Here is a 25312-nt window from a genome sequence, read left to right as displayed (position 1 = left end):
CAACATAACCGACATCCAAGTAAATATAACTATGGGCAAGTTCGCGCAAGAACTATTGTTGACCAATGGTTAACCATAGTTCGACTAAAGTTAGCCTGAACTCTGTCTAGTCGACAATGGTTGACTACGCAGGTCGACTATTTGAAACCAGCCTACTGGGCCTGGTTGCATCGCTGGTTACCAACATCCGCGCGCATTCATAACGTACAGCAGGGAGCTAGGACCCAGAAGTGCTACCATGGCATTTTGACCAGTGTTTGCACGGAAAAACACGACGGAATACGCATGCGTTTTTCCTGTCATTTTCATTCAAAGTACGATACACGTTGTACGGTCATATAAATCTCACACACAGCACCAATGCACAATGTGGTTTGCACATTCGCAAAAGGGGACCCCGACATTCGTTCGCGCACAAAATAACACAAAAACGCCCAGTTTTGAAAGGATGGTTGTGTGGATGTATATATCTTACTTTTGAATGTTCTTTCCGATTAACATCATTTTGTTCAAAACGCAGTTCGTTGCCTAACTGGGTTCTTTCCAGGACGCAGTGTCCCTTTAACGCTCTCACACACACATTTCCTGTAAAGATACTTGAATTTCGTTATAGGATGTCTTCGAGCTGAGTTTCAATTTCAAATAGCCACCAATGGAATTCATTAAAGGTGCGGTATAGGCCTACGTAATTCACATTTGTAGCATTCTAATTCGTTCCAATTTCGGTAGTTTTGTCTCGTGTGGCGATATCGGCTCTAGCTATTGAAACAAAGCAAATTGTTTGTTTGGAATTTGTGTGGTAGTGTTAAAATATCTGGGAAAACCTACATTTACTACTTACAGGTATGTAATATTCAGCCCAGCAAATGCACCTTGCTGTATCCATTGTATGTGGTTATCTGTCAGGTACCTGTAATGATAAATATTCATCTGTGAGACAGCAAGAAAGAATGCCGGAAACAATGATTTTTAATTTCAGATATCCTTCTTTGATGAGTTGATATTCACAAAACTAATCAGTTAATGGGTAGCGCATAGTTTGACACCAGAAATGTAACTTTCTGATGCATATTATGGAATTCGGGCGATTCACAATGCAGTGCGCCACCTAGGGTTAGACATGGAGAGTCCATTTTTCAAGTTTACAGTCGACAAAACAATAGCCCATTTGAATGAGTGTCAGTAGACAACTTGAGTTAATTCTTTATAGATTGGGGCACATACCATCCTGCTGCCTTACAAAAAACACCATATTAAGAAAAGGAAAAGAAAAGGGCAAACATGTACTCGAATCATACGCCTACGAAATTACTGACCAGAAAAAGTAACAATTTCAAATGTCTCGCGCTGCGAATTCGTCGACCATCTCCCACAATGCAATAGGGAAACTTAACTCGCCATGGCGAACTCTTGGTGGCGCACTGCATTGTGAATCGCCCGAATTGTCTCCATATTTGCCGTTCGGCATAAACGTTCGTTTTGACGGCAATGTAAACTGTACTCACAGCGCTTCGAGGTAGTGCAGCCCTTTGAAACCACCCAACTCAAGGGTATGGATTTCACCGTGGGTAAGTTCCCTGGGACCATTGAAAGTGAAAAAAGAAAAACAAGTGAAGAATTGTTTGCACAGTGTCAATAATCGGCAGGTGCACACACGCAATAAACGTGTTCGGTATTTCAACACCGCATGCGCATAATGAGATGAGTCAAGCGTCATTCGGGATAATCGAAGGCGTATGAACGCGCGCAGAGACGGTCGTGCACTAATAATTGTGTTACTAATGGAGACCAATGGCTAATTATAACCAGAATGGGCGTCCGCGTTTTCCCGAATGACCTTTGACCTGGTTTACTTCATCGAGATACCGAACTGGCTTATTGGGCAGTATTGATATTTTTACATGAAGCAGAACCAGCGGCGAAGCTACGAGAGGGGGGCGTGGGGGGGGGGGAGGGGCTGCACGCCCCCATAGAAAGTTCGCCCCCCCCCAGTCGCCCCCACTGAAAATTTGGCACCGGAGAAAAGCAGAGCCATCTGAGTTACCATGAATAGCTGGAAGCATAAAGTCCCTTTTTCCGCGATTTTGTTCGTATTTTTCACCAAAACTCTTGTTTTTTTTTTGCGCAAGTGTACCTGTTTATTGAAACGTTCCTTGGAAAGCGAATAGCGGTAGTTACTGTCTAATGTAGCAATGATATACGTGCGTCTTTGGTAAACAATGTCATTTTACGTTAAGTGTAAAGCGTGAAGGTATACAGGATCATTGCTTTTCAATGCATTTTGTTTGTCTCCAGTAATAACACCACTCAAAATTCAGAGTACAAAGTTCAAAACCTAACCTACTTAAGTGTCAGCTCAGTGGATATTACGCTTTCCAAGAAGAGACAGTCAAAACCATAGCCAACCCGTTGATCACGAAACACGATTTCGCCAATAGATTTATTATTTCCAAAAAATCTTACGGTTGGAAATCAACTACATTTATTGATTTCTTCTGAATGACATCAAGCCAGACGGATTAATTCCACAGAGTGTTTAGTCCCTGGCGATCTTTAATCCAGGTAAGCTTTTGATAATAATTCGGGAGGTTCCTTTGCATATGCATTCCATAAGCATTTGAATATCTATTTAAACAAAAATGTTAAACCGAACTCAATAACACAAGTGTTTAACTTTGTTTTTATATCTTACAGAGCCTGTGTCCTTTTTGCAGTGTTGGCGAGGGTGCTTTGACTCCAACCTTGCTGACATCGAACATGGAAATCGTCGACGTCATAGTTGCATTTACAGCCGTTGGGGCAGCGCTTGTTAACTACAAATGAATTCAAATGTTGACAGACGTTAAACATTGTTCTTATAGATTATATTGAGATTTGATCTGTTTCCGTGCAACCACTTGGAATGCAGAAGCATAAGTTGGGTATTTTCACTCACGAACGTACGGATTGATGTGGTAATGCTTAGTAAGGATGATTAGCGATCATACAATTTTAATTTTCAACGAATTCACGAGAATACACGAGAATATGCGAGAATTAACGGATTAAGCACGCCAATAATCCCTCGATATTAATCAGTACCAAACAAAGCTAATTTGGCAGTACTCACACCGGTTAGTTAGTGACTTCGTCATACACGTGTACGTTAATTACTTAGTGTGGACATTCTTTTGTTTTCGTGTAGTTAAGAAAACCTGTGAAAAAACTCGTTTTACTCACACTGTGAAAACTCTTTCCACCCAAATTGTTTTCTCTGATTCCCTTTAGTTCCTCTCTTCATTTTGCCACGGATAAACCTAACCCAAAAATGCATCTAACCCTGTTTTCTACTGTGTGGACTTGCCCAAGTCCACACAACGTCGCTGCTACCTGGTTCATGTGGACCTCTTTTGTTCTGAAGTCCACACAGTGAATGTAATGCTTGTACACCACGATTACAAGCGCCCATTGGCTAAACACTCAAGCTGTGTTGTAACTTTTGGTTACAATGGTTCCAATGCTACTTGACGTGCAGTGGGCGTGGTTTTAACTGAAGTGACGTTACACTAACGAACCGAATATGGCCTACTCACTTTTTACAGTCCCAGATAAGATTCGATCTCGACCCAAGCAAGGATCGGATATTTTGGCCTGACATTTTTCTTGATAAAAGTGAACAGTTGTGTACCTGTCAAATTGACTACTTTTACACGTGACAAATGGCCCCAAAAAGTGCATCACAGAAGAGTCATTTTGACCAAAACAAGAAGCGTGCCCGGTCAAATCTTACCCAGATTTTTGCCCGGTTAAATCTGACCTGTTTCAGGGCTTTGTTCGTGTTTACTCGTATAAATATTATGTTCACCCGAAACATGGTCTATACAAAACCAAAAAAGTGGAGGATGTTTAAGGGCCATATTTTCCTTATCATGCATCGATTTTTTTGAAACTTTGGACTGTGTCTGAAATCGTTAAGACAACGAGACTTACCGCAATCAATCTCGTCGTCACCAGAGCCACAGTCGGCCTTGCCGTCGCACACCTCTTCCCAGTAGATACAGTGTGAAGACGTTTTACACGCGTAAAACTCGGGGCAGTGTATATTTTCTATCAGAGCAAAGCATCATAAGAAAAATACGTCTCAAAGGCCTTCATCATTTCTGTACGAAATTCAGTCTGGACACAATACAAAGAAAAGGCATTTGAGGCCAAGTCGGGCCATTTACTCCATCATTATCCCTCAGAATTTCAACCGTTTTGATGTCAAGTTGTGTTCAATACTGATGGTTATTTTTCTCAACTCTTGAGGTTATGACGATGAACATATTAAGAGGAAGTTTGTGGTGAGACCATCTGAGACCAATTGGTGAGACCATTTGTGGTGAGAAAATAAATCTGATTTTGATTATTGAATAAATGTGGTGCAAACAGTTTATTTTATAAACATGGCGCTCCATATGATATGGCCATGTGCGCCAAATGTCGGCGTTGAGCTGTTGGGAGCAAAAATGATTTTTTTTATATTGCCCCAATAAGCACTGGAAATGATGGTCTGCCTTGAGTTGCAACTTGCAAGCAAACTCAATTTGATATTCTTTGATAAACCTTTCAAATGCATGTGAGATCATTCGCATTCTTCCCAAAAGCACCCTACCGAAATATCAAACAATTTAACTTTGATTAATGCTCGTTTTGGTACTAAACACCCCGCCAAAAATATTCCGTTTGGCTGGCCGTCACCAGTCAAGAAAACGTAGGTGATTTCCAACCATTAGTCATTATTGACTGATTTTCGGATCTCGAAATCGTGTTGCAAATGAAATGAAATTGTGATCAAAGGGTTGTTTTTGGTTTTTCACTGCTTTCTCCGAAAGGTTAGGTTTTGATCGTTCTCCTTTGGATTTTGAGTGATGTTGTGGTTGGAAAGAAACGAAATGCATAAAAATCAAATCATGCCCGACAGGTTTGCACACGCATTGACGTGAAAAGAAAATCGAAAATACGTGAGGGCAAATGGGAAGTGTAACCGTACACACAGTCGTGAATTTCTGTACGAAATGAAAATGCATTGTGTTTAATTGATGTTGTTCAACAGAGGGCAGCACAACGTTTACTGCTATCCCGAGTATACTCGGGCGTAGCACCTGCCGGGGTGTAAAGCTATCCCGAGTATATTCGGGCGCAGCCGTCAAAGTGTTAACTTTGTCCTTGTAATATAACATTCTCCCATAGACTTAGCCATAACCATACCATCGAGGACCGTTTTCAACAAAAGAACCAAACGCTCAAGGACTGAAAGGATCTTTTGTTCTCCATTTGTGTGTCTGTCCTCCGTCGTAAAAACCATACGTGTACACTGCTGGCGGTCGATCATTGCCACAAGAACACAATTTTCTGAATAATATAAATAATAGTTTTACCACAAGACAGTTCATCAAGTCCCATGTTGCAGTCTGTAAACCCATTGCATCTGGCCTCAGGAATCACACACGACCCGTCTCCACAGTCAAAAAGACTTTCGTCATGCATATCACACGACACCGGGATTTTCTCTGTTCAAAAAAAGAGAAAAGTGTGAGGCAAATTCAATAACACACTGAGTATACAGTGTTTATACGTCGGTGAAGGGCAAAACGTAATTTGACTTACATCACCCCGACGCAACAAAAAAAATCCCATCTTGTGAATAGAATCAACTATAGCTATCATAGTTCCGACTTCCGATTAACCTTGTGGCCTAGCCTGTGCACATTCACTGAAAGTCCAAGTTTATTAATATATCTAGGTTCAGCGATTTGTTCAATAAGTTTGGAACACCATAGCTGTACCTAAAGACCTTTTTACTAGACCTACGTGTATTATGGTCCAAGGCAAGATCTCGCATTATGTGGGGAGTGAGCCGCCCGAATAAATGACAAATATTATCTTCGGAATGTGCCTCTCTTCTTCAAAGAATCAAATCGATTAAGGATTTCGATTCGATAACTGACCCACTTTCGGCTATGATTCGAGGACGATCGACGGCCTGATAGGGTAAATGTAAATATTAACTATAACTGTTTGGTTGAATTAATAGGTAAAAACGTACCTAGTTTTTCGCAGTCATCTATTGACGATTCCTCTTCGTCGCACCAAGTTAGATCTATGGTAAAAGATAAGATACTTGGGGAAACATTTTTATTGCAAAAGCATCGTGCCAGCTATTAAAGATAATCCACCCTGGAGCCATTTCTTGTACAATAGCTTGCACACAGCAACATGGTACAGGAAATGGAGGGGGTGGAGGATGCGTGAACAGATTCGCTGGTTAATTAGGCAAAACCCCACCTATTGACCTCCTCGATTTTGACCAATCAGCGGGCGCTTTCTGTATCAGGTCTTCGGTCATTCACCCGTTGCGCGTCATAGACAATGGATAAAAAAAACTGTTTCACGCGCTCTGTATAAAGTTACCCGATATCGCGCCCGGCTGTTGTTGTATTACAAAACGCTGCTTTCGAATTGACCAATCAAACCATTTGGTCCTGATTTAGGTATGAAATGACGTCAGGATTAAGTAAAGTCGACTCGGATTGGCTGGCGCGCAGCTTGCATATATCTGCATGTCTAGACATACCAGACGTTATACAGGAGACTTGTTCCGTGGATAACTGGTGATACTCCCGACTAGTTTACTACTGCAGGGTGTGTCAAAAAAGCGGAACCCAAATCCCAAAAAATATATGTCATATTTCAAACTAATTGTGTGGCACCGAGAATAATTATGAATGAAAGCCAATTTCATAAGCTACTTTAGATGAAAAAAATACTACGTCACTATTGTCCTCAAACATCACCAGCGATAACACCTCAGTTTAAAAATTACAAATATTCAAAAAAACTCCTTTTGAAGGCCCATCTTTTGAAAAAGTGTATTTTTTTAATCATATTGTTTGCCTAACCAGGGCTGTTAATAAAGATATTGTGTATACAGTTGCCGACAGTTGTTGAAACAAAGGATTCTGTGTCATTTTCTTTGTTGTTCCAAACAGTCAGAATACACAATAAACTCTTTTTGACGAAACAGGTTTTAGGGTCACTGCATTGAAATGGTGATATTCTTTGAACGGATTGAGCAATTTCAGAAATGTTTGTCCTCTAAATGGAGCTAAGGAAATTGGCTTTCCAGTATGTTTGATGCTACATATTTTTTTTTTAAATATGAAATATGTTTTCTGGGGTTTGGGTTCCGCTTTTTGACTCACCCTGTACAAGGAGAATCTATGGCGTGGGACTGAAATGCCCCTGTCATACTTACTCTTGAAAGGGAAGCTGCTTTGAAACGACAGTAGAAATCCTCTCTTCCCAACACTCCCGTCTGATGTAAACTGAATGGAAATCGACGATGAATTGAAGACCATGCTGCGAACTTTTGTTGTGCCGTCAAATCTGAAGACCGAAGGCGAGACTCCGGAAAATGTGAGACCTTGGATTTGCACCACATCGTAATTAGCTTCAGTATAAAAGTCCTCGATGTGGACAAAAATCAAAAGAAATGGCAAAGTAGTGATGGTCCACGCGCAGTCAAGTCCGTTGGGGTAATAGGCCGGGTAATTTGGCGAAGAGAAGTTTACTGGTGAAAAGTTCACAAGCACGGTTTCCTCGCCGCAATAATCTGAAAGGAAGCAAAGGCTAAGTTGGACTGAAGTTTATTCGACAACAATTTTGCAAAAAAATGAACAAGGAATCAGGCCCAAAATAGTTTTTGAGGCAGTAGTGTGTATGGTGTACCTAACCTGGCCTTACCATCTGAATATCCTGTAAGCAAAGTGATTATATTTTTTAAAAAGCAGCAAGGATTCTACGTTCTTTCATTGATACTGAACGGTTCTTCACACATAACCAATTAAGAATAATATTAATGCACCTGATCATACGGGACTTCCATACACCGACAAAGTCACTTACTTGTCGGGCATAGCAGCGATTCAGTGTTTTCAGGAACACATATGAAGTCCGGATAGTCGCACAATACCTCTCCAACTCCGCATGACACTAAGGAGATAAAAGAAAAGTATCGTTATTTGAATGAGATAATCTCGTCGGCAACGAATGGGTGTATAATCGACGATCAAAGATCAACTCAACCACATTAATGGGGTCAAATCAATCGGGTATCCAATCAACACAGTCACGTTTCTAATCAACAATTTATATCAACAACAGATATCAACGCAACAACAATCAAGCATAATCAGAATTAAAGATTGTATCAAAATTGAAAAGAATGTCAAAAATTATAAGATCGAATAATTATTACCGCAACCCAGCGATCATACCGTAATTTTATCACGATGTGATCACATTATTTAAAAGCAGCAACTTTTAGTGGCCCTTCCCTATTCTCCATGGGCAATGTACACCACAGAAGGGCCTGGTTTACTATGAAGAACCTTTGTACAGGAAAGTCCATAGCCTATTTGATGACAATAGTTGGATCCAGTGCTTTATAATATCAAAATAGCCAATCAAGAGCCAGGAATATTTACCAATGGCTAACAAAGGATTGAGGGGGGTAACCAGCCAATCAAAATGGTTCGATGATACTTGGCAAAGCCTGGCTGTGGGATAGGAATTAACGTTGATCACTTTTGTCTCAGCCTTTGAAGGTACAACTTGTACTGTATGTAGTGTATAACTGGATTCATGTCGCATACTGTAATATTTCACAAATGTATAGTTGTTTTATCTGCTTATATAACGTAAAGCCTGTTGCAGTTACGTGGAAGGGATGGCAGACAAGCACTATCTTAGAGGGTTCTTTTTTTTGGGGGGGGGGGGCGCACATAGATTGATATAATTAGTTAAAACCTATACGCACTGCAATAAATAATTCGGGGGAAATCGCCATTGGTATCCTCCACCCAAAAACATTCTTCCCATACCAACCCATGTCAATTTTGTTTTCTTTGCTAACTGATTCAACGAGGCACGATTGATCACAGAGCAGCACCTTTAGTATCCAGAATTACCAATTCCATTACTTAGTTTTCTTAATTACCCCAAAACTGAAGACAAAACCACCAATATGCATTAAGTCCCTTACTTTCGTCTTCAGGCCTTTGTTCAAGTTGAAGTAAAAATCCCTTCCCCTCGTTGTAGCCGTTTGAATAGAAATACATGGACGCTTCGTTGCCTCTTGAGGCAACTCTACTGGGAAAATCTGACCTGTATTTGGAAAGTGTACAAAGTAGTTTGCAGGTTAAGACAATATATTACGTGATGTAGAGCATGTAATACGCAATACGCTCTACTGATCATTAGGTGACCATCGGACAAATTATGTATGCAACCGATTTCAGGCTTGGTCAAGCAATGTAAAAACCAACTTTGACAATATTAAACTGGATCAAGACTGTGAGAGAAGAAGTATTTTGTAATTTGGAGAAAGTAACCCCTACTTTCCATTGGCCAAATTCTGTGAACAACCCGTGATGCTTGGTCCTAAGATGTAACTGACCACATTTGACATTAATTGGATCAAGACTGTGGGGGAAGTAGCATTTTGTATTTTTGAAGAAAATGACCAGTCGCAAGGGCGTCAATCGCTGCCGAAAAGTGGGGGGACATACCTTGATGAGCACTAGTGCGATCGCAAAGCGTGGATTCAAGACGCTCTGTGGTGCGATCTGAGGCAATTTCTGACTGCTAAAACCAATTCTTTTTAGCAAAAGATCATCTTTTAGGCTAAACATCATATTCGACTTTGGAGTCATTGAATCAGCTATTCTGAGCTATGTAATCATTATAGTTAGCTACAATTTTTATTCGGGGACGAAGAAAGTGTGTGTGTGTGTGGGGGGGGGGACAAACGATAATCCCCCACTTTAAAAAAGTGTGGGCCCCCCGTCCCCCACCGACTGACGCCCATGACCACTCGTGACCACGGTCACTAGTGCTGGTCACTTGAGAAATGATTCCGGTCAAGGAAGATCCTGTCCAAATTTGTCTGAAATCGGCAAAGGAATTTGGCAGATATTGGCAAATACAACATTTCCTATGAGCGTTTTCCCAAAGAAGGGAAGAAAAGCGACGATCACAGTATAATTATTGGCGTGCTTCGCACGGCTGATATAAAAAGGTAACAATATGTTTTACCCTTTTCCGCCGAAAAGGGTAAAACAATCGGACACTATTCAAGGGCGGATCCAGAACACAATTTTTTTGGGGGGCCAAAACAATTTTGGTCCCCCCAAAAAGTGGGTCAAAAAAGTTACGGCGTGGGGTTCGGGGCCCGCTTAAGGGCCCCGAATTTTTTTTGGATTCTGGATGCTCTGTGGTGCGATCTGAGGCAATTTCTGACCACTTTAACCAATGTTTTTTTGAGGAAAAGATGGTGGTGTACTCATTGCCTGCCTTTATTGCGATGTTACATAAAAAAACAAATTGGTTTCGTTTTTTTGGAGGGGGGGGGCATGGCCCCCTTTGGCCCCCCCCCTGGATCCGCCCTTGACACTATTATCGTGTAATGATGCAAACGAGAGCATATAAACCTGTCGCACGGTGCGCCATGACAGTGGGCACTGCGGCAGGTCTTTGTTCCTTTGCAATACACTTGATAAGGCATTCTGTGTTTTCATTGTAACTGAATTTACAATCGTGGCGCACCTTGCAAAGGTCTATAGACACACAACTCAGGAGATTGAGCATATCGTGTTATAATTAGTTGTACTAGCTGACGTTAACGATATTGAACACATTCGTTGGACATGTAATGGCTGCATAAACGATTAGCCACATGTGTCGATTCTCTTTCGCTTGATAACCCAATCAATTGTTTTGTGTCACGTCTATGTAAAAAGCTTCTCCTTTGCAAGTGCCGATTCCAATCAATTAGCAAGAACAGATTACGATCATGCAGGTCACTGTCGATGTGCAATCTCATAAGTTACCCTGTTATTCTGAGGCCGGCAGAAAATATACGCCCATTCGACAACTCCAGGTAATCGTAACCATCAGTCTCGAATTCAAGCAGTATGACCAGGATCCTGTGTTCCTCAGGAGCCAGCAAAATCCAGTAGCATCTCACATTTCTTGGGTAGTTTTCTGGCCAACCGGGCGAGGTCAGATTGACGTAGCCTAGCGTCATGTTGATACGGCTGTCACCGCAGGGACCTGCATTGCATAACAGCCACATTCACAACTGAGAAATTAAGAAATTATTCTGCCAGAAATCTGCAAAGAAATCTATTCTATCAAATTTCTGTCAAACTCGTTTTTTTAACAAAAAGTTATGTCAAAGTTAGCCAAAAATCGGCTAAAACTGTCACTATGACAGCCACATGACGGATTTACTAAACGATAGCTAGCACAGCGCTTTCAGCCCGCAGCTCACTAGAGCTACGCACAAAGCTAAAACAAGCCAGTTTTAAATTAACTAACTAGATTAACTAGCCAATGAAATCACTTACTCTGTATACGTGATTTTAAGATATTTTGGTGCAATCTTCTAAAGCCTGCTGGCGTAATTGTCCCGGCTGACAAACATTTTTAGCTCAGCACGTGGCTCACGTTCACGGCATACGGTGAGATTTTCGGGTCGCGAGGCGAAAGAAAATCATACAGGGGAGACATTTGCCTCACGACCTCGCGAGGCAGAAAACTCAGTACAAATTTACCGCACACGTGGATATTTTGTGAGCTACGTGCTAATAAACGGCTCGCATGACTTTTTGCTCAGCACGCGCGCGCTCTTCGTGGGAATTTTCAAATTTGTATTTACAAATTTGTATGCGCAGCCGTTGCGCGTCACAAAAATTTGACGCCAAAAATGCCGATGCACGAGACAATCTGTAGGAAGTGACGTCATTTGAGAAAGCCAATGATGGTGCCTTCGTGATAATATAATGGATGGCGTGAACGGCCGGATTGGAATAATTACGGGAAGATATCTTTTTTAGTGTTTTTTTGTTGTTGTTCATTTCCCCTTTTGCCTCAACTGTCTAAAGTCGGTAAAATCTCGTTAACAGGTGAAACTGAAACGTTTTATGTAGAGGCTTGGATTATGTAGCCTAGCAGAAAAACTCACCACAATTGAGCTCATCTGACTTATCAGAGCAGCTGGCGGGTCCATCACATATATACTTCTTTTCTAAGCATCCGCTCCAGCCTGTACCACACGTAAATGCATCCCCAGAACAATCTCCTGCAAAGTAACCCAATAAAAAAAATATTTTAAAAACCATTCATTTTGAATGTTTTCCGTTTTTCAATTACGATGAACGTTCATAACAACATCAACATCAGAGTATTAGTTAATATGCTTGGCATTGCAATAATCTTAGACAGCGATGTTGTCAATATTTTTTTTTAAAAAATGGGCAAGCATGCAGCGGCTCAGAGACTAAAGCAATTTCATTATATTCATAAAAAAGTATTTGCACATAATTTGTTATTTTATTTAATTATTATTTAGGTAATTTAAGTAATTTCCTTCCCGTCCCCACTTGATTTGACATTCTTCCTATTTTACTTTTTTCCTCATCTCTTCCTCTTCCGTTCCTTGTACATTTTATAATACTTAACTAAATACTTCAAAATAAAAAGATTTTAGGTTTTTTTTAATATTTATGTTAAGTGATAACTTTTGTCAGATGACCGTCATTTAGCCCTTGCTGGCTGCTAGATTCAATTTCAAATGAAATAAACAAAACCACGAATAATAATTACAATAATTATATGAATTAATTCATTCGTTTTGAAATGCTTAAAAACAAAAGTTTACATCGATGTAAAATACAACCTGTATCACACAAACACAAGTCGGAATAAATTTAAAATTCTTTAAGACACTTACTACATCCAAACTCGTCCTCGTACTCAGGGCAGTCTGGCCAGCCATCGCAGACTGCGGATTGGTCGATACACGTTCTCCCAGAGGGACACTTATACTCTCCATTTCGGCACACTGCCAAATACACAAGGCTTAATGTTATTTCCATATATAGGTATTGTCCTTTTTGTTAACAATCCTAGCGTTTCCATTTGCGATGTAGTTAGTATAACTTACCGATTTGGCAAGAAGTGGGAGTTGGTCAGTAACATTTGTTTACCAGGAGCGTAAATCCTGGGGGATGGGGGTATATATCCCGCCCAATTTTTGACTAGGGGAGATGGGCTATTGAATCATTCCCGCCGCCCACGTTTTCGTGATGAGAAACTCGAAAATGAGGATTTCGATGTTTTTTTCCTCGAAATTTTTAACAGCCAATAGGTAGGCCTATCATTGCACTGAAAAATTAAGACAAAAAAGTACAAAAGCTTAAAATGCGCCGTTTTTATTTCACCGCGAGTAAACATAGACATGAAAATGTGTATCATGAACAGCGCCCCTAGTGTAATGTGATATCCACCCCCACCCGCTTTTCGAATTTCCACGGCCGGGCAATTTTTGGATTTTGGTCTTCCCCATCCCCCCCCCCCCCCCCCCCCACTCGTCGGAACAGATTTACTTCACTGTGTTTTACCTTTACTTACCAATATCCACGAACTGACTAAGCGTAAGCGTAAGATCCCAGTTATCATAATAACTATGGACGGTGTCCTCTATCCATAGCGCGGGGCCACTCGAAGAAGCTTGTCTGCGGAATTTCGTATTGGATGCTTGCAAGGTGACAAGTTCTGTACATCCACTTCGGTTGCTGTCTCTAACAAAGTCTCCATAATTCCCATCGCAAAAGGTGGTCGATAAATATCGGTGGGTTATGACGGTGACCAGAATTCGTGTGGACGGTTCAGCGGTGACAGTCCACACACAGTCATTTTCACGATTTACGTCAAACGCTGCCGTGAAAAATTTGCTAACGGAAGCATTCAATGCTATATTTGTTTCCCCGCAGAAACCTGCAATGTTGAAGTAAACGTTTGAAAAGCGTCATTTATCAATACAAATTGAAGGTGAAGCTACTGATTGCCCTCGTTCAAAGAAAAACTAAGGCGCAATTCAAGAGCAAAAAAAGGATTAAAGAGGACACTTAAGTATATCAGTGGGTTTGTTAATGCATTCAGGTCCCCTGAACAAAAGAGGGCAATAAGGTAAACAATTCCAGGTGGTCCACGATTGACGACCATGTGCAAAAGATATGGGAGGTCTTCTAGCCCAGGTGGACTCCCTTTCCTCCCTACGTTACGGAGGGAGTCCAGGATATGAAGTGCTCAAAACCGGGCAAAAAAATTTATGACCAATATTTTCATATGTTTACCTTGTTGGAGAAGCCAATTTTTACGTCGGAGTATTCTATGTGTCCTTATCTATTGGGCCGCTGGGTTCAGGAATTCCATATGCGATGCTGACCGACGTTAATCAGGAAAATAAACTCTAAAGCAACGTTAAACTTGTACGTTGTTGTAGACTCTTTTCATCAGTTTCTCACCGCCGAGTCTAGTCGTACATATACATGCATGACGTACGTCCGTGGCGTGCAGCGTGAACGCGCAGTGCGCATTCGCCATTTGTTTAGTAACCACTAGTCTGGTTCCCAGACCTGACAATTATTCCCGACGCTCATGTCTGAATGGAACCAGACTAAGTAACCACCCTCAAATGCATGCGCACTTTTAGGGTTTTTGGTTGATGGAATAATGGAATACACACGATGTTGGTCGTTCAGCAACTTTATTCTAACAATCGAACAACTAGACTACCCGTAATTACAAGAGAGAATTCGGAGACATGTGTCTCGTTTGATGGTTGAAAGAAAAGTGAGCGAAGAAAGTAATAAAGGAGAGTGAGTGAAGAATCTAATAAGTAAGGTGGGGCTGACTATCCAATTTAAAAGCAATAAATACTAGAGACTGAAGGAATGTACTAATGGACTTTGTGGTTAGGTGAAAAAATGTGGTAAGAGGGACAAAGTAATAAAAGTGGGGCTTGGCTCAGTAATAGTAATCAATCAATTAGGGAGATTGATACCATAGGGTCATAACTTTTACCCACCACTGGACTGTTGCTGGGGGCAATGTACGAGGGGTTAAAAGTTCACAAATTAAGCTATAATTATATGGAAGAAAACGCTACAGGAGCCCCCTTCCAGTGAGTGAGAAGTAACAAAAATTGATAAAACACTTAAGAACGAACGAATGTGACATAGCGTTTGGCCCAATGAACTGTGCGGCCTGAGCGGGTTGTACGAAGAGGTGGAATATCTGAGGTTGGGATATTCTGCTCGGTATTTACAGGATTGGTTTGAACTATTGGGATAGAGTGGTTGGGTTTGGGAAGAGCAGAATTCATAGCATGACCTATATCCAAATGGGCAGATTTAAGGCGATCTATGCTAACTGTGTCCTGACGATTGTTCAGTTCAATGACGAAATGTTTAGCTGAACGACTGAGTACTTTGAAAGGTCCGTCGTAAGGCGGTTGTAGAGGTTTGCGCACTGCGTCACGACGAACGAAAACATGAGTGCATGTCTGAAGTTCCTCGGGAACATGCACTGTGGGACGCTGCTGTGCGCGGGTTGTTGGTGGCTGAAGATCCTGCATGGCGCGTTTCAAGCGATGAACATAGTTCGTAGGCTCTAAGGCAGTGGCATCAGTGGTGTTGTCAAAGAATTCGCCAGGCAGGCGAAGTGTGGTGCCATAGACGCGTTCGGCAACACAGTGACCGAAATCGGACTTGACTGCAGTTCGGATTCCCAAGAGAATCAGCGGCAAAGTCTCTGTCCATAGGCTTGCGTCTGGTTGTGCCCGTAGTGATGACTTCAGTTGGCGATGAAAACGTTCCACTAGTCCATTCGCGATTGGGTGATAGGCTGTGGTACGTATGCGGGTGGTACCAAGCAGATTTGTGAGTGCGCGAAAAAGTGCGGATTCAAACTGGGCACCGCGATCAGTGGTGATAACCGATGGAACACCAAATGAGGCAACCCATCGCGTTACAAAAGCACGAGCGACTGTTTCAGCTGTGATGGCAGGTAGAGGGATGGCTTCTGGCCAACGTGTGAAACGGTCAATACAGGTCAACATGTATACACATCCATTGGATGTGGGTAATGGTCCAACAAGATCAATGTGAACATGCGAAAATCGGGCATCTGGAGTAGAAAACTTAGACAGGGGTGCAAAGGTATGGCGATGGACCTTTGAGCGCTGACACTGTATGCACGATTTTGCCCATTGTTGCACATCACGGTTAACACATGGCCAAACGTAGCGGTCCGTGATGAGGCGTTGCGTAGCGCGAATTCCAGGGTGAGATAGGGAGTGTAGAGCGTCAAATACTGCACGACGCATCTCCACTGGAACAAACGGACGTGCGTTGCCAGTAGAAATGTCACAAGTTAATGTAATGTCACATGATGGTAGGGGAACTTGTTTGAACTTGAGCGAGGATGACGATGTGCGCAAGCGTTGAAGTTCCTCGCTGGTGTTCTGCAATTCCGCCATTTTGTGGAAATCGATGAGTGCAGTATGGTCCGTGCGAAGAGCATTTAGTTCGACACGAGATAGGGCATCTGCGGCAGGGTTATCTCCACCTTTAACATGTCTGATATCACAGGTAAACTGTGAAACAAAATCGAGGTGGCGAATTTCGCGAGGGGAGTGTCTGTCCGTTGTGGTGCCCTGAGCATATGTGAGTGGTTTGTGGTCCGTTAGCACATGAAATTGACGACCCTCGAGTGAGTGACGAAAATGGCGGATGGCAAGGTATATGGCCAAAAGTTCGCGACCAAATGTGCTGTAACGTGTCTCTGCTGGTTGAAGTCGCTTTGAGAAGAAAGCGAGTGGTTGCCATGCATTGTCAATTCGTTGTTGAAGAACAGCTCCCACTGCGACATCCGAAGCGTCCGTCATGACGCACAGAGGCGCGTCTGGCTTTGGATGTGCAAGGAGAGTGGCGTTAGCGAGGGCAACTTTGATAGCGTGAAATGAAGCGGTGGCAGAGTCATTCCAAGGGAGTGGTGCCGACTTCTTTCCGGCATTAGAAAGTAGATCGGTGAGTGGTTGGAGGACCTGGGAACACTGGGGAATGAAACGGCGGTAGAAGTTGACGAGACCGAGAAATTCCCTGAGTTTGGTGAGAGTTGTTGGTTGGGGAAAATCACGGATAGGACTGACCTTTCCAGCAAGTGGCTGCACTCCGTGACGGTCAACGTGGCGGTCAAACAGAAGGCGAAGATGCGTTTCATGTTGATCGGCATCCGTACTGGCAACTAAGAGGTCATCGATGTAGGCATAACAAAAGTCCAAACCTCTTGTTACTTCATCAATGAAGCGTTGGAACGTTTGGGCGGCGTTGCGCAAACCAAATGGCATACGGGTAAATTCGAAGAGCCCAAACGGAGTCGTGATAGCGGTTTTAGCAATATCGTCTGGTGCCATGGGAATCTGATGGTATGCGCGGATGAGGTCGATCTTGGAAAATATCACAGTGGCATGTAGTGATGATGTAAAGTCTTGGATATGTGGCACTGGATAACGATCAGGCACTGTGGATTTGTTGAGAGCCCGATAGTCACCGCATGGACGCCAATCCCCAGGTTGCTTTTGGGGACCATATGAAGAGGTGAGGACCAGTTACTGGCCGAAGGGCGCACGATACCTAAGTCCATCATGTGTTGGAACTCGTCTTTGGCGACTTTCAAACGGTCAGGTGCAAGACGGCGTGGGCGTGCGGCTGTAGGGGGGCCAGTCGTGATGATATGGTGCTCAGCGTTGTGTTTGATTGGAGTGTCACTATAGGTGGGACGCGTTATGCTGGGGAAATCCTTCAAAATGTCCGCGAATCGAGATGGGGTGGGCGGTTTGAAGATGGGGCTGAGCGATGGCGATGTTGATGCTTTTCCATCGATGCTTAAGCTGGTCGTAGCATCAACTAGCCTGCAGTTGCGAATGTCAACAAGAAAGTTGAAATAACGAAGGAAATCTGCGCCTATGATTGCATGTTGAACGTCGGCGACGATGAACACCCATCGGCATGGCCGCCGAATCCCAATGTCAAGTGTCAATGACCTTTCACCATAAGTAGCGATTTGCGATGCGTTAGGCGGACAGGCTAAATACCCCCTGTTCACTTACCGGGAGCCGCTTTCATTTGAGCCCCTCTTTTATCGGCTCCCGCTTGAAAAGAAAGCGGGTGACCTGTTTCTACAAACCGTCCCACGGTTGGCACTCCCGGCTCCCGCTACAAATAACCATTTTTATAACAATGAATCCTGCGGTTTCATACCCATCAGTGGCGGCTTCTACTCACCGACCGCAAAGACCTGGTACATTGCTAATCCTCTGATCTTTTGTCTGCCCTAAACATACAAGCCCCACTGCAAACCGTTACCATGCACGGCTGTACCGTGTGCGTTCATGCGTGGACCGTCTCCCGCTTTGGCTTGAAGGGTCCCACACTTCCTCAATAACAATACCGTCCCACGGTAAATGAACAGGGGGTATTTAGCCCGCCCGCCTTAGCTGCTTGAAGGTCATGTCCATGACAGCGGTGGGCGCGGTCGTGAGATGAAGGAGGGACGACACTCACCTCTGCTCCTGTGTCCACCAGGAATTGTTGCTTCGTTACTCGATCTGTGACATAAAATAGGCGATGAGATGGGGAACGGCCGACAAAGCATGTCGCCCCTACTTGCCGGCTTGGTCGTTTTCCTGGTGATCGGCCTTATAAGAACATGGCTGCGTACATTTGTGGGCCATAGCTCCAAATTTCTGGTGGTACCAACACTCTGCATCGTGCGTGGCCGTGGCTGCTGATCTACGGTCATCAGTGCGTTGGCGACGCGGTTGACTGCGGCTGCGACTGCGTTCACGTGGACAGCTGGTGAGGGTGGATATCATTGATGCCAAATTCGCTACTTCGGCCCGCAGTTGTTGAATTTCGGTTGGTGGCGGAGATTCAATGGTAGTGATGTGTGCAGAGACGGGTGCCTGGGTAGGGGAGACTTCCATGATTTTATCTGCTAACTTTGCCAATTGGTCGATGTCGACCTCTTCTGAGGTGGAAGCAAGAATTAGCCGAGCATTGGTTGGAAGCCGCTGGAGAAAAAGTTGTTTCATTATTGATGGCTCCAATGTTCGCTCCCCCAAGAGCTGTTGCATCTTGCGGAGCAGTTGGGAGGGTTTTCGATCCCCCAACTCCTCTGTTGTCAAGAGTTGATGCAAGCGTTTTTGTTCAGATTGAGATGTGCGCTTAATAAGCTCCTTTTTCAGCGTTGTGTATGGAGCCTCTGAGGGTGGAGTTATTAAAATATCCCTCACCTCCTGCGCTATAGATGGCTGCAGGGACGCCACCACATAAGCATATCTGGTGTGTTCGGAGGTTATGCCTCGAGTGGTGAATTGTGCCTCCACTTGGGTGAACCATATTGTTGGGTGAGATGGCCAGTATGGTGGGAGTTTGAGGCTGATGGTAGCGGTTACGGGTGGCGGAGCTGTTGCGCCAGTACTAGTTGTAGCAGGAGTAGTAGGCATCGCTGCAGTTGATTCCAAAATTCCACTGTTTTGTTGTATAGATCACGTCTGGGTCACCAGTTTAGGGTTTTTGGTTGATGGAATAATGGAATACACACGATGTTGGTCGTACAGCAACTTTATTCTAACAATCGAACAACTAGACTACCGTAATTACAAGAGAGAATTCGGAGACATGTGTCTCGTTTGATGGTTGAAAGAAAAGTGAGCGAAGAAAGTAATAAAGGAGAGTGAGTGAAGAATCTAATAAGTAAGGTGGGGCTGACTATCCAATTTAAAAGCAATAAAAACTAGAGACTGAAGGAATGTACTAATGGACTTTGTGGTTAGGTGAGATTGATACCATAGGGTCATAACTTTTACCCACCACTGGACTGTTGCTGGGGGCAATGTACGAGGGGTTAAAAGTTCACAAATTAAGCTATAATTATATGGAAGAAAACGCTACACACTAACTTGTACTGAGCGCGGTCGCCTATCCAATGACCCGGCATGTTTTAGCGACCGTGACCAGAAACATGTTTCGGCTTTGGTCATTGGTGGAGTGTTTTCATGACTTCGGTTGGCTGGAGTGACGTCACTGCACGTTCCCACCAAAACCAACCAAGGAGGGCGCTAGCGTGTGCGCTTTCGTACGACGCGGTACGGTGATATGATGAGAAACTGATGAAAAGAGTCTACAAACACGTACAAGTTTAACGTTGCTTTTCCTGAGTTTATTTTCCTGATTAACGTCGGTCAGCATCACATATGGAATTCCTGAACCCCCCGGACCAATCGATAAGGACACATAGAGTATGTAGGCATGAAATAAGCTTCTATAACGAGGTAAAACATAACAAAACTCTGGTCAAAATTTTGGGTGGTCTTATGTAGAGAATTGTCATCCTGGACGTCAGTCGTAATGCAATGAAGACTTCGTCCAACCTGGGCTAGGAGGTCTTCCTAAAAGTACAAACAAAAGAGTGACAACGCAGAAGGCCCACGATAGAAGGTATTTATACACTTGTGTGTGTGGGTGGGTGGTCCGTCGGTCGGTAATGTTTAAAGAGGACTAGACAATTATCATGTTGCGGCCATCTGATTTTTTTCCCATCAACGTAACCAAAGCGAGGCTGGACGGGAAAATAGTCTGGTTCCTTTTATTGGATACAGGGAGCATGACTGAAATGGTGGCAGCATGATAAAGGTCTACAGGCTTGGCCCGCTATTAGGACCAGCAACATTTAATAAGCATTGGTCCTGTTAGTATTAGTGTCTTCATTGTGTGAAGGCGCTATTCCTTCTGGTGCCCTTATGGGTGCATTAAGTAAACACATAACCCATGCCGGGCTTTCTTACTACTGAAGATCCATCAGTATGTCCCACACTGATGAATGCCTGCTCAAAGGGAATTATACCACTGCGCACTGGGGTCTGTATGGTCCGACCGATAGTCCGAAAGTTCTTTAGTCCGAAGGTTCTTTAGTCCGAAGGTTCTAGAGTCCTAAGGTTCGAGAGTCCGAGTGCACAAACTTCCCATAAGTTAGTCCGAAAATGAAATAAGGTTCGTTAATCCGAACATTTGAATCAATAGTCCGAAGGTTCAATAGTCCGAGGGTTCATTAGTCCGAAGGTTCATTGGTCCAAAGGCTCATTAGTTTGAAGTTTCAATAGTCCGAAGGTTCAAGAGTCCGAAACGAAAATAAGGCTCACTAGTCCGAAGGCTCATTATTCCGAAATCAAAATAAGGTCCGAAAGTTCGAATGAACAATCGGGCCCGATAGTCCGAATCGACAATTAGCTCCGATAGTCCAAATCGACAATATAGTCATATTGTCAATTCGGAATATCGAAAAATATTGTCCATTCGGACTATCGAACCTTAGGCCTATTGTCAATTCAGACTATCGGACCTTATTCTCTCATCCGTACAGCAGTAGATGTATGTTCGTTAGAATAGCATCAAGCCCTTGTCAAGATCGATCAATGTGCTTACTTTCATTAAGCAAGTACATTTTACACAAAACATTTTTTTAGCTGGACTTACCACAGTTGAATTCATCATTCCGCTTCGGACAGTCAGAGTACCGATTGCACACGTTATCGATCGGTATGCACTCTCCTGTTGAGCAAGGGAATTCTTCTTCCTGGCAACTCGCTATCGAAACGAAAGCCATAACATATTGTCGTTATAAAGTGAAGCCTCAAAAGTCACTTAAGGGTTAAGTTTTCTTTCGAACTGGTGAAGGAGTCGGTGTCGTTTGGGCAGGGCAGTATATAGAGGAAGGGGTGGTAGCTGTGTTGTAGTACTCGTACTCGGTTTTCGTGCTCGGTTCTCGTACTCGAGTACTACTTGAGTACTTTTTTTAATTAGGGTATTCGTACCCGTACTCGAATGTCAAAGCACTCGTACTCGAAATTATTAATGACAGTACTCGTACTCGATCATCAAAGTGCTCGTACTCGAATAGCAGTACTCGAGAAAAAAAGTATAACTTGACTTACCACGGCCTTTTTTATCGATACTTTCACTTTGAAATAGTTGATTGGCTTGCGGAGAAATCTAGGTTTCCTGATTTTCCTCTGTAGGCGTCCAGACAAACGTATTTAAACACCTAGCCGTGATTGGGTCTGTATATCGGTCTGACTGGGCCTGGGCCAATTACGCCCAATGAACCATTTGCCGTATGGCCGTATTCGGAAATTCTCGTACTCGCACTCGTGCTCGTAAGTTCAAGCACTCGTATTTGGAGACCTGTACTTGTACTCAGAAGTGCAAGCACCCGTACCCGTACTCGTGCTCGGTAACCTTAGTACTCGGTACTCGGAAAAAAAGACTACAACACTGGGTGGTAGTTCCATCCGATGCATGTATGAAACGTTCACTTTAAAGTCTGAAACGAATCTACCATACAATACTGTGGCGTGTTTTCCTTTGCGTCTGATTTGAGGTATGCGGTTTATATTAAAGGGTACAGAAGGTAGGCCTTTACTTACTGCAAGAGAGTTCATCTGCGTAAGTTGGACACTCGAGAATCCCGTTGCAGACCGAAGACTGGTCCAGGCACATAGTTCCTGAAGTACATGCGAACTGCCCCTCGTCACAATCTGATTACAAATACAATTTTCAAATTAAGGTAATGTATTTTCTCGATTTAAAAAGCCTGCGGTCAGGCAGAACAACCTGGTCAAAGTAGGCCCTATTTACGGTCTGCCTTTGGTTGCCCTGCAGTCCTGGTTCGACAATAATGAAGGACTGTTTACATTCGTGAACTTTGCAACTCTTCTGCTCTCCTTCATTTGTGTGTGTGACGAAATGAATGTTTTTCATAGCAGTATTGACTTACTTTTTCGGGGGGGGGGGTTACACAGATAACACAGAAAAAAGAAATTCTATCCTCAGAAATGTGGATTCATTTGAAAGAAGTCTATATTATAAAGACGCACGAAATATACGTGTCGGACCCGGAATTTAATGTGACGTTTTCTGAATAGGGACATGCGGATAGGGGACAGATAGCTAGTGGGAGAGACACTATTTCCTCGGAACACAATATCAATATCCAGGCAAAGCTAGGACAGAATGTCCTAGGGATAGAACATCCTTTCACAGAGGCAGACGAAAAGCAACGTTTTGCCAAAATAATTGATCCGAAACTCGACTAGATTTTGTTGAATATGTGTGAGGTAAAGTAAGTAACTATGCCATGGTTTACTCCGGGTGATAGTCGATATTAGCCCCCGTATATCAACTATCCACCCTCATACCATTGTAGTTTTATAGAAAACAAATATTTCACGACATAAGATTAATTAACGGAATTCCTTGCATGGTACTGCTTACCAATACTTGTGAAGCTACGGAGGGTAAACTGTAGCTGGTAAGGTACCCAATGGTAACTGTACAAACCAGTTGTTATCCATACAGCTGAACCCGAAGAAAACAGTGTCTTGCGAGACAACAAAGTCTCAGAATGGGACCAAATTAGTGCGCCCTCACTAGGGTCGTGGCCGTTACCGATGCGTAGATTAGTACCGACAAACCTGGCAACAGTTATCTCTATGCGAGTTCCCACTGACGAGGAAACCTTCCACACGCACTCACTGATGGTGGATGTAGTGTTAGCGATAACCAGGGGGATATCTCGGTTGTCGCGTACGGAGACTGTTACAAGCTGCTGCTGTTTATATCCGTCAAGCCCGTAGGCAACTTCCACTGTTACCACTTCTTTGTGAGTTGACAGATTCAAATTGGTCGTTCCACAAAAACCTGCATTTAGAGAAAAATAAATTAAATCAAAGCTGTAATTTTGTATATATCCCTCACTACATCCGGTTTCTCTCTTTCATCTCAATCGCAACTATCCTATATTAAAAGAGAATATGCAGTCGGTGTGTCTGATGTCTTATTTTTCTGCGTGTCACTTTTTTTGTCCAAGGCCTGGACAGGGTCGATTATACATACATGTCCTAAACTGCATATAATGCCCCGATTCCACTGTCCTCTGAAGTAACGGTTGGCACATGAAAAAATATGTGTTTTGTTTTGCCTGTCGGTATATTTGTTTCTTTTAGACATTGAATAGTTAAATATTACAAGATTACTCTATAGAAACATTCCCAAACGTATCGCTAATACGTGAAACATAAATGTCGATGATGAAAACTGTGGCGATCGCCAGCATCCATGACTTACCACGCCCACTTGGGGCCGCGAGAAGCGCTGCATCCTGCTAGTACCTCAAATGATCGTAATGAAACTTTAAAACGTCTCCAAAAGAGGAAATACTTATTATAACGGCTCAAGCTATCTTAAAAGTGGTGAGAGAAAGAGAGAAAGAGAGAAAGAGAGATATTCAGTCAAGGAGATACTCTTCTCGTGCAGGTGAATATATTTTACCGCAATCCACTTCATCCGAGTAGTCTGGTAGATCTGCTCTACCGTTACATCGTGAACTGCCAGGCACGCACTTGGAACCGCTCTGAAGACTCTCGGCGTCACAAGAACCTTTGAAAATGAAATACAGAGCCGTATGTTCATTACAGACGGGAAAGTCGGCAAAACACAGAGTAGCTTTTCCACTATGATGTGACCGTTTATATGCAGTGTTGTTCAAATGTTACTGGAGGAATGGTTTTAATCAGTTTTGTGTGCGTCTCATGCTGCGACTCTCTCACTTCTCTGTTTCTGCATGCAAGAAGTCTGGACGCACAACTTACTGCCAAATGTGACCAAATACCAAAATATGCACGTTTACAACTTCCAGGGTCTGATTCGTTGACCTGACCCATTACTGAGTCGAAATGACCCAGGAATGCGTCACTTTCCCGGGCCCTTTGATCTGGAAAAGTGTAATTTTCACGCGTAAGATTGTCTTTTTGACCGCGGAAAAGTCTTACTATCATGACACGAAAAGCCGCCATTTCGACCCAGAATAGTGACAGGTCAAATCTTACTCGGATTCAGGGTCCAACTTGACCCGGAACTTTTATGAGATTCAGTAGCCAATAGTACGCAATACAACTCTTTCGTCGGAAACTCACCTCTGACCGTTCCGGCATTTAGCGTAGCCTCAAAATCGAATGCATCGCTAAAGATATGTGCCACCATCCACATCTGATTTCCATCGAAGAGATAAAGGGTTCCAGCAACTTGCATGTCTGTTTCTTTGGCGAGCATAGAAGATATCTCGTGCCCGTTACCAAAGGTTATGTAGCTATGAGGTCCTATTTCCATGGTAAGAACCTCCATAGTGAGGTAAGTGTTGAGGTCACTGGTAATCTGCCAAACGCACACGTATATGCTATTTTGGATCGAGGGCACAGATAGGACGGCGAAGATGTTGACATTAACTAGACTTGGGCCACATGTAGAATCTGTTCCAAAAGATATGA

General features: G+C 43.2%; 1 protein-coding gene across 1 annotated transcript in view; it reads right to left on the bottom strand.

Moving 5' to 3' along the window:
* The window catches only part of LOC119721553, a 35075-nt gene that overhangs the window by 5356 nt on the left and 4407 nt on the right, over positions 1-25312 (bottom strand). The window contains exons 5-22 of the mRNA XM_038191633.1: positions 24962-25294; positions 24318-24425; positions 23262-23687; positions 22415-22525; positions 21465-21575; positions 13495-13860; positions 12815-12925; positions 12047-12163; positions 10911-11133; positions 9065-9186; positions 7927-8013; positions 7277-7633; positions 6068-6121; positions 5400-5531; positions 3970-4086; positions 2693-2813; positions 1506-1577; positions 842-910 (exon numbers count right to left, since the gene is read on the bottom strand). Of these exons, the coding sequence (XP_038047561.1) occupies positions 842-910; positions 1506-1577; positions 2693-2813; positions 3970-4086; positions 5400-5531; positions 6068-6121; positions 7277-7633; positions 7927-8013; positions 9065-9186; positions 10911-11133; positions 12047-12163; positions 12815-12925; positions 13495-13860; positions 21465-21575; positions 22415-22525; positions 23262-23687; positions 24318-24425; positions 24962-25294 (3037 nt within the window). The remainder of the gene's footprint in view (positions 1-841; positions 911-1505; positions 1578-2692; positions 2814-3969; positions 4087-5399; positions 5532-6067; positions 6122-7276; positions 7634-7926; positions 8014-9064; positions 9187-10910; positions 11134-12046; positions 12164-12814; positions 12926-13494; positions 13861-21464; positions 21576-22414; positions 22526-23261; positions 23688-24317; positions 24426-24961; positions 25295-25312) is intronic.

This window comes from Patiria miniata, unplaced genomic scaffold (genome assembly GCF_015706575.1).
Source record: "Patiria miniata isolate m_02_andy unplaced genomic scaffold, ASM1570657v1 HiC_scaffold_13, whole genome shotgun sequence".
Classification (NCBI taxonomy): Eukaryota; Metazoa; Echinodermata; class Asteroidea; order Valvatida; family Asterinidae; genus Patiria; species Patiria miniata.
This window is presented reverse-complemented; position numbering and strand designations above follow the sequence as displayed.